The sequence below is a fragment of the Hypanus sabinus genome, chromosome 12 (genome assembly GCF_030144855.1).
Source record: "Hypanus sabinus isolate sHypSab1 chromosome 12, sHypSab1.hap1, whole genome shotgun sequence".
Lineage (NCBI taxonomy): Eukaryota > Metazoa > Chordata > Chondrichthyes > Myliobatiformes > Dasyatidae > Hypanus > Hypanus sabinus.
In genome coordinates this window covers 98839371-98853148 of record NC_082717.1, presented here as the reverse complement: position 1 = coordinate 98853148, position 13778 = coordinate 98839371, and the positions used below count along the sequence as shown (strand labels likewise).

At 44.1% G+C, this 13778-nt stretch overlaps 2 protein-coding genes across 2 annotated transcripts in view; one reads left to right on the top strand and one right to left on the bottom strand.

Annotated features, from left to right (window-relative positions):
* Nucleotides 1-13778, top strand: part of kif25 (kinesin family member 25) — a 152684-nt gene that overhangs the window by 90687 nt on the left and 48219 nt on the right. The window contains exon 5 of the mRNA XM_059985268.1: nucleotides 7139-7162. Within this exon, the coding sequence (XP_059841251.1) occupies nucleotides 7139-7162 (24 nt within the window). The remainder of the gene's footprint in view (nucleotides 1-7138; nucleotides 7163-13778) is intronic.
* On the bottom strand, nucleotides 8801-13588 carry LOC132403177 (uncharacterized). The gene is made up of 2 exons (XM_059986537.1): nucleotides 13521-13588; nucleotides 8801-10430 (listed from the first exon to the last, which is right to left on the bottom strand). Exon 2 carries the CDS (start codon nucleotides 10262-10264, stop codon nucleotides 8888-8890), a length of 1377 nt encoding a protein of 458 aa, XP_059842520.1. The 5' UTR covers nucleotides 10265-10430; nucleotides 13521-13588; the 3' UTR covers nucleotides 8801-8887.

Genomic DNA, 13778 nt, shown 5'->3' with positions numbered 1-13778 from the left:
GATAAATAAAGCTAATTATAACTCTACATTGCATTTTGACTTCCCAAATGCACGTTGCATTTTAGTCATGATGCTCTTCTCACACCAATCCACCAGCTGCTCCACTTCCTCTCTATACTCCATTGTTCTTGATAAGGGCAACTACTGTTGTATCATCTGCAAACTTGGTGACACAGTTGGAGCTGGATCAGTAGAGTGAACAGCAGCAGGTGGAGCACAGGCCATGGAGTGCCAGTGCTCAGCATAATGGGACGAGAGACATTGTTGCCTGCATGGACTGACGGTGGCCTTGCTGTTAAGAAGTTCAGTATCCAATTGCAGAGGGAGGCTGTGATGCAACCAGTCAGGCTAATCTCCACCAGGCATCTATAGAAGTCTGTCAAGGTTTTAGATAATATTCCAAATCTGCACAAACTTCGAAGAGGTCCTGTTATGTGTTTCTTGTGATGGCACTTGCGTGCTGGTCCAAGGACAGATCCCTTGATGTGATAATGCCAAGGAATTTTAACTTACTGATCTTCTCCTTCATTATCCAAGCTCTCCTTAGCTTATTATCTTTGTCCTTCCTACCTACTAGAACATGGTTGTCCTGATCTCTGGTCAGTTGGTCTGATCTGATGTGGGCTTCATCACAGCTGTTCCCAGTTTACCCTCTACAACACCTGCCAAATAATGGTGAAGCTTGTCAATATCTTTTAATGTAAAATAATTGCTACTCTATATCTGATGCAGCACAAAAAAAGGTAAGTAATGCAAAAACGATAAATATACAGTAAATACACAAGATAGCTTATATACATAGATTGATTTTATGTCTATAAAGTGACACTAGGCACAGGAGTATCTGTGCATAAGGTGACTGATAGGAAATGAGAAAGTAGTGGTGGTGTTGGTGCCCCATTGAATACTTCCTCCCAGATCCAGATTTATCCTATTCATCATTATCTTAAAACATAGGAATTGTAATCACTATTTCCAATACCTTCTCACATTGAAAGATCAGACATCTGGCCAGGCTCATTTCCAAATTCAAGGTCTAGTGTGGTCCCTCCTTAAGTTGAAGTATCCACATATTGGTTCAAGAAACTTACATATGCATGGAACAAGAACATCAGCGGAGTAGTTAAATCAAATGTTTTTACTGAGTCATGTTACATGCTGGGCAACTTAGCCAAGCGATGTACTTGGCTCGCCAAGATGAAACATGCATTCTTGAAAGCCCACACAAGGAGAGAGTGCTCTCTGCATGTAACAGGCACAATCAATTCATTGTACAATCAATCAGTCCCATGAACACTTGCCACATTCTCACATTTGATCTGATCCAGTTCACCCTATCCCCCCCCCAATAGATGGAAACAGTAGCAGAAAGGAATAAATGAGGTAAACTGAGAAAAGTTATGAAATGCCTGTCCCATTTGGTACTGGTCAACTGGCCAGAGCACCCTTGTGGACCACTGCAGGGAGGCAGCTTCTCTGTCTGTGCCTTCCCGATGTTGAGGGCAATGGCCTGTGAATCTCCTCTTGTTCAAGCGTCCATTGGTTCATTTGCTGGGATTCTGGGTTCATCAGTAGAGGATGCTTCTGTGGTTTGACTTAATCTGCCATCAGTTCCCTGGCATATATGATCCAAATGCTGCCAAACAATTAGTCCATGGGCCTGCTCAAATTCTGTGATTAACTCTGACATTGCCACATTGAGTTAACCCGTCTAACCATCTTGAAAGGTCCAGCATAGAGGGGCAAGAACTTCTTGGACGCTGTGTGGAGAAGCAGTTACCACACCCACTGACCAGGTTGGAAGGAGGGAGCCGTGTCTACAGTTGGCCTGGTGTTGGTGCGCTGAGGCACGATTGAGTGCTGCATGAGCTTTTTGCTAGGTCCTCCTGCACCTTGCCACTGCTGGCCCAGCAACCTCTAGCTGCTGTCTGGGAAAAAATGGAGGAAAAGCCATACTGGGCTTCAAAGGCTGACACACCATTGATTCATTGATGAGTTGATCGTGGGCCACTTCTGCCCAAACAGCATCGAGCGCCTAGACCCCCGGGTAGTCTGAGGTAAAACAGCACAGGTACTTCTCCAGCTCCTAACTGACTCTCCAGTTTTCCCATTGGACTGAGGATGAAAACCCAAGTACAGACTCACAGAGGTGTTAAACAGTGAGCAAAGGCCTTCCAGAACCTAGAGGCAAACTGCAGGCATCCTCCAGAATTCCATGTTGCTGCATCACCAGGTCCACAATCTCCTTGGCTGGGGGGAGCTTGGATAGCGGAACAAAATGTGCACCTTTGGAAAAACGGTCAACCACGACAAAGATGACAGTGTAACCAGACAGGTGCCCCCCCCCCCCCACCACCTGTCTGGTTACACTGTCATCTTTGCCGTGGTTGACCCCACACTGGGTCTAGAAAGACGGTGTTGAAATCCAAAGACACATGGGACCAAGGATGCTGGGAATGGACAACAGATATAGGGGGCCAGCTGAAGCTTGTATGGGGGTCTTCTGGGTGGAGTAGACCGTGCAAACCTGAACATAGCTAGTAATGTCCAAGGCCACCAAACTGGCATGCAATGAACTCAATCGGCCTCTGCACTCCAGAGTGCTCCAACATAGGCGACTCATGCCTACACTACAGCATCTTAGGGCAAACAGTAGCTGGAACATAGAGGCACCCTGATGGGCCCCCACCTGGGCCAGGATCCGCCTGTTGGGCCTGTAGGATCGAGTCCTCCAGCAACAGCCATACTAGTCCCACTGCCTGAGTAGGAGAGATGATGTTCTCAGCCTTGGGCTCCTTGCAGACGAATCAAATTGTTGTGAGAGCACATCTGCCTTAAGTTCTTAGATCCTGGATGATAGGCAAAGAATCTTTTAAGAAAGTAGAGCCCTGCCTTGCCTGGCATGGAGTTAATCATTTGGCTTCCTCAGGTACTGTCAGTTCTTATGGTCTCTCAGGACCTGGAAGGGATGGACCACCTCCTCCGATTAGTGCTTCCACTCCCCCAGGGCAAGTTTGATGGCCAACAGCTCCATGTCACTAATACTGTAATTCTGTTCTGTGGGTGAAAGCTTGGGAGAAGATGGCACAAGAACACAAGGCACATCCGCCGCAGACCTTTGCGACAATACTCCTCCCACTCCCATATCAGTGTATGGAGGAGTAGGGTTGGGGTGTCCCAGAACTAAAGCAGAAGTGAACCAGGCCTTCAAATGCTTCCTGGGCTACAGGATGTGAGTTCTGGTGCCACAAGTGAGTGCCCTTATCAGGACCACAACAGGACTGAAATCCTGAATGAAGCGTCAATAAAAATTTGAGAACGCCAGACAACGCTGGACCTGTTTTAGAGTTGAGGGTTGGACTAGTTGAGGACAGCTGGACCTTGGCAGGATCCATGGACACCCATAAGACATAGGAGTAGAATTAGGCCATTCAGCCCATCGAGCCTGCTCCACCATTCCATCATGGCAATTCTGGATCCCACTCAACCCCATACACCTGCCTTCCCGCCATAACATTTGATGCCCTGACCAATCAGGTAACTATCAATTTTCGCTTTAAATATACCCACGGACTTGGCCTCCACAGCTGTCTGTGGCAGAGCATTCCATAGATTCACTACTCTCTGGCTAAAAAATAATTCCTCCTTACCTCTGTTCTAAAGGTTTGCTCCTTAATTTTTAGTTCTGGACACTACCACCACCATAGGAAACATCCTCTCCACATCCACCTTATCTAGGCCTTTCAACATTTAAGAGGTTTCAATGAGATCCTCCCACATTTTCCAAATTCCAGTGAGTACAGACCAAAGCTGTTAAATGTTCCTCATACAATAACCCTTCATTCTTGGAATCATTCTCGTGAATTTCTTCTGGACTCTCCAGTAGAAACACATCCTTTCTGAGATATGTGGCCCAAGACTGTTGACAGTACTCCATGTGCAGCCTGACTAGTGTCTTATACTATAAAGCCTCAGCATTATTGCCTTACTTTTATTTTCTATTCCCCTGGAAATAAATGCTAACATTCCATTTGCATTCTTTATCACAGACTCAACCTGTAAATTAACCTTCTGAGAGTCTTGGATGAGGACTCCCAAGTCCCTCTGCACCTCTGATGTTTGAATTGTCTCCCCATTTAGATAATAGTTTTCACTTTGTTCCCTTTACCAAAATGTATTATTATACATTTCCCAACACTGTATACCATCTGCCACTTTTTTGTCCATTCTTCCAATTTGTCCAAGTCCTTCTGCAGTCACATTGCTTCCTCAGTACTACCTTCCCCTCCACCTATCTTTGTATCATCTGCAAACTTTTCCACAAAGCCACCAATTCCATTATCTAAATCACTGACAAACAATGTGAAAAGTAGTGGTCTCCTGAAGGTGAGACGCAAAACCCCAAAAATGAAGTATGAGACACATGAAACTCACATTTCTCCAACTTGACATATTGCTGGTTCTCCAGGAGATACTGTAAAACCTGCCAGACATGGAGGATGTGCTCCTGAAGGGTTCTGGAGAAAACTAAGATGTCATCAAGGTACCTGTATATAGACTGGTTCACCATGCTGTGAAGAACATAACTCACAAAGGCTTGAAAAACAGCTGGACAGTTGGTCAACCCAAAGGGCATGACCAGATATTCATAGTGGCCAGTTAGGGTGCTAAAAGCAGTTTCCCATTCATCTCCTTCCCTTATGCAAATTAAATGGTAGGCATTACAGAGGTCAAATTTGATGAAGACCACGGCCCCTGTAAGGAGGACATGAGCAGGAGAGGATACTTATTCTTAATAGTGACCCTTTTTAACCCACTGTAATCAATACAGGCCCTCAGCCCTCCATTCTTCTCAGAAACAAACTCTACACAGGCTGGTGAGGTTGAAGGGCAAATGAGACCTTTCTGCAACACCTCACTAATGTACTCCTCCATCGCCCTAGCCTCAGGAATAGAGAGTGCATACAACTGACCTCTAGTGAAGCATGGCTCTGGGTGGTTAAGTTAATGGCACAATCACAGGGCTTGTGCAGAAGCAGACATGAGGCCTTAGCCTTAGAAAAAACCTGCCAAGTCATGGTTTTGGTACCTTGGGCACTTCAGACTCTCCAAGACCTGACCAATGTGTGTTCAATCCAGTTGCTGAATCTACATCTTCATCCTCCTCTTCAATTCCACCACCTTGCCCATATCCCTCCTCTTCTGCACCAATTTCATCTTAGTCATCCTCCTCTTCTCTGGTCCTCCCAATGCTAAGACTTGGAGGCGTACAGTCTCTGTGACCTTCTGGCGCTCATGAAAGCAGCCTTCTCTCAGACCAGACAAACTGGGGACCATGAGCACGAAGCCACAGGTAACCTAAAACTAGGGGCTCTTTTGGAGTGTCTGCTAAAAAGAATGAGATCAGTTCAGAATGATTTCCAATTGACATTTTAATAGGTCTAGCCATGTACTCGAGCTTTCCTGACCCTAGTGGGCCCCATCTGAGGCTTGGATGAGAGAAAGTGAGGGCTTACCTTGATGGGTAGGTTGAGCTGTCTGGCCAGGGTGAGGTCCATTAGGCTGTCCTCTGCACCTGAATCCACTAGTGCTCAGAGCCTGACCTAATTCTTCCACATGTCACCCCAGATCAGCACTGTGTCCGACTGTAGATGTTCTCACTGATGTTCTCCTCTGGTGAACCCTGGCTTTTCCCTGCAGTTGGGGAAGTGGCCAGCATTACCACAGTAAAGGCACTTCCCCTCACTTCTGTTCCCATTTTTCCTCGGGAAAGGCGTGACTGGCCCACTGCATTGCTTCCTTTTCAGTTTGAATGGCCTGAGCTGCAGATGACCTCACAGGAAGCAAGGCGGTAGGTTCCCGAGCTTGGTTTCTCTACTGCTCACGTATACATTGGTTCAGTCGAATGGCTATATAAATCATCTGTTCCAGGGAATTCCCCCCAGTCACAACTGGTCAGGTCATCCATCACCCTTCCAGATAGTCCATTATAGAAAGCCGTGAGAAGGACCTCATCAATTCAATAGCTGTCAGTTCCCAGAGTGCAAAATTAAATGGCGTAGGCTGCCACTGAACGGGACACCTGTCATCAGTCTCTGTGCTTCTTCTTATCCACTGACAGGCTGGTCAAAAACCTGCTGCAGTAGGGTGCTGAACGTCTCCTGACAATCACATACTGCCGTATGCTGTCTCCAGAGAGCGGCTACCCACTCAAACACTCACCTGGAGAGAAGTGAGATCATGTACAATAAGCAACTTGGGTCCTCTATGTTGGGAAGTGGGTCGGCTGCAGCTCAAAAACAGGAGAATACTGTGACACAAAGCCACGACAGGCCTCTGGGGAGCCATCAAAATGAATTAGGCATTCTCTGGAGATGGCATCTGATGTGTTGGTTGCTGCTGTATGTTGCTCATGGAGTCTGGTAGGGCCAGAAGTGTAGTCATAGATCAGGCTTGGGGAGTTGGAGGTGGTTGGGCTCTCAACTCTTGGACTGCCTCTGGCACCTGTGCAAGGGTAGTTGCGAGCTGCTGTATTTGTTCTTGTGTTCCGATGAGAGTCCCCTGGTTGTTGAGTGCCACTTGAAAGCTTTCATTTTCTGCTGCACTCATATTGAGGCTCAATCTTGCTGTAATGGTGCAGGTAGGTCTGAGCACAATTGCAGACAGAGACAGAGTTGGTCAAATGACTTCACATGGTCAGAAGTGCTAAGTGCAACTGTCTTGCCCCATTCACTTGTTCAGATTCCAACTAAAATACACAGGCAACTTAAGAGGTCATGGAGAATATAACAAAAATGCTTCAGATAAACTGTCTCACAAGATCCAAGGCTTCAGGAGAAAATCAGGCAGTCAGTCCACAAAACAAAGGGGTGGGGGTGGAGTTTCTACATGCTAGATCCTAGGTAAGTCTTTTCTCAGTACTGACACAGGTAAGTAACTCCACAGAGAATGACTAACTCTAGCAGTTTATTCTAACAAGCTAAGAGAGTATTAAGACTGATCAACTGGTGGACACAGGCACCAGCTTTAAACACCTCTCTCAATCAGTCTCAGGTGTGTCTCCTAATCCAATTGAAATATCTCCCAGTGTTAGGGGTGAAGATCTCCACACAGATAGGTGACATTATTGCTCTTGGAGGTATCAGCGCTTCAAGTATTACAGGTATGTTGTTTGGCATTCTTCCTGATTAGTAATGCAACTCCTCCACTTCTCTTATCTGCTTCTGTATCATGTCTGAACCATCAAAATCCTGAAACACTGAGCTGCTAGTCCTGTCCCTCTTACAGAGCATGTCCTTTTCCTCTGCCTTGAGGTCCTTGTTCAGCCATGAGATCCTCATCCTACCCTGGAACTAGTCATGGCCACAATGGTGCTTTCAGTAATGGAGCATTGGCAGCAATGTCACTACTGAGGCACACAAAGAGTGCGTATCTCCGCAGGTTAATGGTGTAAGGGCATTCAAGTGTTAGTTGCAGCTCTCTCTGTGCACCTTGTAGGATGTCTGCTCACCAACAGTCACTTCAGAAGCATCAGGTCAGGTCTCTTGGTGCCAGTAGAATATTCTTTGATATTGTGGAAAAAAAGCAACGAGTTTATATAAATTGCACCTAGTTTTTCTTCGGCTGTTCCTCAACTCAAAATTATCTCCAGTGGATTTACTCCAGATAAATCAGAAAAGGGTAGAGTCAAAATTCAAATGCTACTCAATCCATTTTCTAGGATTAGGTAGCTGGATGTTTCTGGAATGTTCTGCAGCACACACCCAGCAGTGTATCCAAGATCATCATTGTACTGTGTACCTTGGATAGCATTCTTTGGCAATGAGGATTGAATCTTCAGGTGGAAGATAATATGGGCAAATCTCAGAAGTTTTTTTGAGAAAAAATTAACAGGTTAGGAAAGTGGTGCAAAAAATTGATTCTACAAGAGAACAAGTATTTCATGATATAGTGTTTGCTCATAAGCCAACTTAGATATGCTTGTGGAAGTATAAATCTTATATGGTGTGACCACTGAAGCTTCAGCAGAGGTAGACTTGTAATCCTTCTGTAACGTTCTCCTTCGGGTGTAATGAACGCCGAATTTAACGTCCGGATAAACCACAGCCAATGCAAACCAGATCGCAGTAAGATTAACCATTTACTGTTCACTCTTCACATTAACATATGGTGAAAACTGTTGATAAAACAATACAAGATTGATACAGTATTTGTTCCTTCCTTAATATCACATTTCAAGTGTAAATACTTGCAAAGGTGACTATAACTACATTACACTAAGGTGCAGTATACAGGGAGAGTTTACCTGCTCCATTGACTACTTTAAATACACTTCCATGCAAACTATCCGCAACTCTTTAACTAACGAAAGCATAAACATTATCTACCGTCGTTACTTCTAACAGGATCGGCATTAACATCTTAGTTCAATATATCGATTATCTATTAACTTACAGCGTTGCTCTCACTGTGATTTCTCATGCCTGCAAAACTGCTTCTGCTCAGGTGAGCCTCGTGGAAAGCCCCCACCCTCGCGCTAATTTCAAACCGGTGTTTTCCCACAAGACGCGGCGAAACCAGATGTGACGTCATCGCATGCCGATATATTTTACATGCAATGAATATACTTTAAACACTTCTAATTCTAACTAGAAAATACTATTGAATGAATTACTAAGCAAAAATATTATAAACTAAATAACTGTCGTAAAGACAGCACACTCCCCGCTTGACCTTCGTAAGGTCACAATGAGCAGAGTACAAAACTTAGTCTCTTAATCAGTCATTGGGTAGAAGTAGAATAACTTCTGTAACTGGCCTTTGGTAAATTTTCACATCGCCTTGGTCGGTAGTCTTCAATTCGATCTTCCTGACATGTCCATCCTCGCTAGGGAATGTAGCAGTGATTCTGGCCATTGGCCAGCTGTTGCTTGTCCCTGAGCAGGACTAAGTCTCCAACTTGAAGATTCCTGCGGGGTTCTGTCCACTTTCGTCTCTGTTGCAACGAGGGTAGATATTTCTGTCTCCAGCGGGACCAGAACTGATTTGCCAGAGCCTGGACTTGTCTCCATTGCTTTGTGTACAAATTCTTGTCTGAGAAGTCTCCTGGTGGAGGAGGTGCTCCTGCCTTCTGCGTAAGGAGCGTTGATGGCGAAAGTATAAAGGGGTTTTCTGGGTCAGAAGACACAGGTAGGAATGATTGTGCGTTTATAATGGCTGTGACCTCTGCCATTAGGGTGCACAGTACCTCGTGGGCCAATCGGGTGCGTTGCTGCATTTCAGGTTTCCTTTTCCGGGTTTTCCGTAAGGACGTGAACCGTTTGACTGCCTGCTCTTTGTTATCTGGTGAGCGCTGGCGTGGTTCTCTGATAGGCAATGGGGCAACCCCATTATTTGCTTCATCTCTGAAGACCTTGGTGTCTTTGGTTTTTAAAGAAATGGTATCTTGAGCTGATTGTGCAAGTTTGTTGTCATACTTCGTTAGAGCGAAGACTGACTGGCCCAACGACTCGTCGCCTGCCTCGCGCTTGTTAACGCCTTGTTGTGCTTCCTTGGGGTACACCTCAGTGAGGCAGATCTCGGAACAAGAACGGCTTGACTGAGTTTGACCGCAAACTTCTGTACAGTTCGAGCTGACAATTGTTGTCCTGGAGTGAACCTCTCCCTCCCCGCCGTCCTGTTGTGGGGGTGAAGGAGCGTTGTCGGTTCTTTCATTCTTGACTTCATCACGGAGCCGTGAGGGTAAATTTCCTTCCTCGTATGGATGTGATGCAATCGTGACTCTCTGAGGTTCCTCGTAGCTGGGGAAGTTATCGAATAGGTATGGAGAGGGGAGACGAGCCTGCCTGTCTGTTTGATATTGTACATAGTCGCTCGTGCGTTCCAGTCTGGTCCTTTCTAAAGTAGATCTTACTTCGGTCAGATCACGTGACCCTTCAGCTTCTTCTATGTACTTTGCTTCCGCCATGGCAGCTTCTCCTTCTCTTTCTAGCTGCAGCACTTGCAACTCTGTCGATATTTTTGCCATTTCCAACTGGATTTTGGCTTCTCGGGCGGCCGCTTTGGCTTCTCTGGCAGCCTTTTCTTTCTGGATTTCGGTTTCTCGGGCGGCCTGTTTCATTTTCAAAACTGCTTCTTGTTTGGCGTAATGCAGTCGCACCTTGGCGGCTTCTGCCTTGGCTCTTGCCTGTGTGGACTTACTTGATGTCGGTTTACTGCCCTTGTCGCTGGGCGCCATCGACTTGATGCTGGATTGAGCTGACATTGCAGCACTTGAAACACCTGATAATGCCGCTTTTTCACTGTAACGTTCTCCTTCGGGTGTAATGAACGCCGAATTTAACGTCCGGATAAACCACAGCCAATGCAAACCAGATCGCAGTAAGATTAACCATTTACTGTTCACTCTTCACATTAACATATGGTGAAAACTGTTGATAAAACAATACAAGATTGATACAGTATTTGTTCCTTCCTTAATATCACATTTCAAGTGTAAATACTTGCAAAGGTGACTATAACTACATTACACTAAGGTGCAGTATACAGGGAGAGTTTACCTGCTCCATTGACTACTTTAAATACACTTCCATGCAAACTATCCGCGACTCTTTAACTAACGAAAGCATAAACATTATCTACCGTCGTTACTTCTAACAGGATCGGCATTAACATCTTAGTTCAATATATCGATTATCTATTAACTTACAGCGTTGCTCTCACTGTGATTTCTCATGCCTGCAAAACAACTTCTGCTCAGGTGAGCCTCGTGGAAAGCCCCCACCCTCGCGCTAATTTCAAACCGGTGTTTTCCCACAAGACGCGGCGAAACCGGATGTGACGTCATCGCATGCCGATATATTTTACATGCAATGAATATACTTTAAACACTTCTAATTCTAACTAGAAAATACTATTGAATGAATTACTAAGCAAAAATATTATAAACTAAATAACTGTCGTAAAGACAGCACACCTTCTCTGACTTACAAACACCCAACAATGTTCATCAATCTGTGACTGCTCAGAAGGAAAGAAGCCTATGGACAGCCCTGAGGAGCCCAACCTTTGAAGCCAGGAGTTGTACAACCAAAGCTATTACCGGGAAATACCATGTTAGGCTTTGGACACTACTCCATGGGTACTAGTCTGAATGCTGGTGATACGCTGCAGTCTATTCACTGTTGTACAGCAGTGAGGTCAAGACCAAGAGGAGGCACAAATCTGAAAATAATTTTCCCCTTCAGTGGAATAGGAAAATAAGACAGATGCAGCTACAGAAGGTCTTGCATTTATCATTACGAGCACCATTAGATGCCATTGTCAATTTCTACCTTATCTTAAGACAAATCAACTTCGAAACTAGCTCTTGCACGGCCACAAGCATTTATCATCAATCTCTATCTCATCAGTCTGCATCCTGTTATTGCTTTTTTCTTGTACTAAAAGGAGGGAGATTTGATAGGGCTGTACAAAATTATGAGGTTTATAGATAGGGATAATTGCAAACAGGCTTTTTCCACAGAAGTTAGGTAGGACTAGGTAATAGTTTAAGGGTGAAAGGTGGATTATTTAAGGGGGAACTTCTTCATCACTACTAACTGCAGCCAGAAGTAGTGGATATGGGCTTGATTTCAACATTTAAGAGAAGTTTGGATAAATACATGAATGAGAGGGCATGGAAGGCTGTGATCCAGTTGTGGGTCAATGGGACAGGACACAATACCAGTTCAGCTGCAACTAGATGGGCCAAAAGACCTGTTTCTGTGGTATAATGCTCTGTGACTCTGCATTGATGTTCTTAGGTTTCGAAATAACCTGTATGGATGTCTTGTAAAACTGTTTTCGCTGTATCATGGACATTTTTTAACCATATCTCAGTACATTTGAGTATAATAAACCAATTCCTTCTCCTCACAGGAAAAAGCATATGGCCTCTTTGTTATCCACTAAGATTGTGGCTGATATGAAATTTGATCTTCATTCCATTTTTTCTGTTAATTTTTCATCACTCTTGACTACACTATGAACAAATATCTTTGAACTAAATATATTAAAAGATTTGAAGTACATTTATTATCAAAGTATGTATACAGAATTCAACTCTGTGATTCAACCTCCTGAGAGCAAATATATTAACCAGAATGCTGGAATTTTTCTTATCCAAAGATTTGAATGGATCACAATCCTCCAAGGGAAGAAATTCAGTCCTACTTGGCCTCCCCCATGTAATTTCCTAATTCTTCATTAAGGAAAATATCCTCACAACATCAATTCTCTCATAACTTTGTATGTTTCAGTAAGACTGCCTAATTCTTATCAATTCTATCCTGTTCAGTCATTTCTCAAAAACCATGAATCATCCCATAAATCAAACAAATGCATTGCCTCTAAAGGGAAAAGCCAAAATAGCTACATAGAATATTATAGTATGGTAGAGGCCTTTTGGCCCACAATGATGTGACAAACTTTTAACATACTCCAAGAACTGTTATGTACCCCGTAACAGGTTAAAAGAACCAGCAGAAATGGAACACACCTGGAGTCTGGTTTTGCTATAATCAAAACAATAATTTATTAGTATCTACCAATAATAGTAAACTTAAAACTAGATACACCAAGGATTAACAGTGTTAGGCATATATAGGTGTGAGTATATGTTTCCCAAACTCATTCAAGCTTAGTTGGTAAATGATACAGTCTTATGATGGTATTTGAGAAAGCTCAGTTCAAAACATGAGGTGTTGTTGTTGGTAAGAGAGAGAGATTTGTAATCCAAAGGCATATGTCGTGAGAAGGCAAAGATCGTGAGAAGGCATAGATTGTGAGAAGGCAATTACATCGATATTCCACAGATTACACGACAGCAATGCAAAATAACAATAACAGTAGGCTTTATCTCCGAAGTTGTTCTACTCCACACACGAAGTATTGCTGACAGTGATCTTCAATAAATATCCTTTCAACACAAGTCATACCACACCTGAATTCAGCGACGGGACATCTCAAAGTGGTAGCCACAGTATACCCGAACAAAATCCATGTATGGATTATCACCAACAGTAGCTTATCACAAAAAGGGGACCATCTTCAAGGGAACCAGGCAAGGGTCGACACACTGGTAGATTCCACAAGGTTACCCCAATCACACAACATGATAGCCACTTATCCAGTTCCACGACATACGAAATAACTCCAACAGTGATTTGCCAGAGGGGTGCCTTTCTTCAGTGAACTACCACACCCAGACAAAGGGTGACACACAAGTGGTAATCACAAAGGTTTTCCCCTCACCGGAGAACCCACTCCTGTGGATTAACTAAGTGACAATCACACTTCCATAGCCAAATAGAAACAAACTCACTCTTACGGGCTACTTGGAGAGAGAGTGCAAACAGTGATCTCTTTGTCACTAGGTTTCTTCTTCCTTCCTCTCCTTTGTTCTCTTCCTGCAAACTTCTTCTAGTTGCAGGAAACTTGTGAGAGTCATTTATCAATACTCAGGATTGATCTTAACTCACCCCTTCCAGGCTACTGAAAGTTTAAACCAGCGACCAACTCACTGGTGTCTTCCATTGACGGAATCCATCTTGACTCTAACTGTCTGTCCATAAGAGGATCATCTGACCTTGCTTATTCAAAACAAACCGTCACTTGTATAAACAATCGCTGCTCACTATAGCAACCCAGCAATTCTGCAGTCAGCAGAAATCGAACAGTGCAAAAGTCAATCTCAATTATCTTGCCATTTTAAAGTAACTGTCCACAGAAAATAGGAA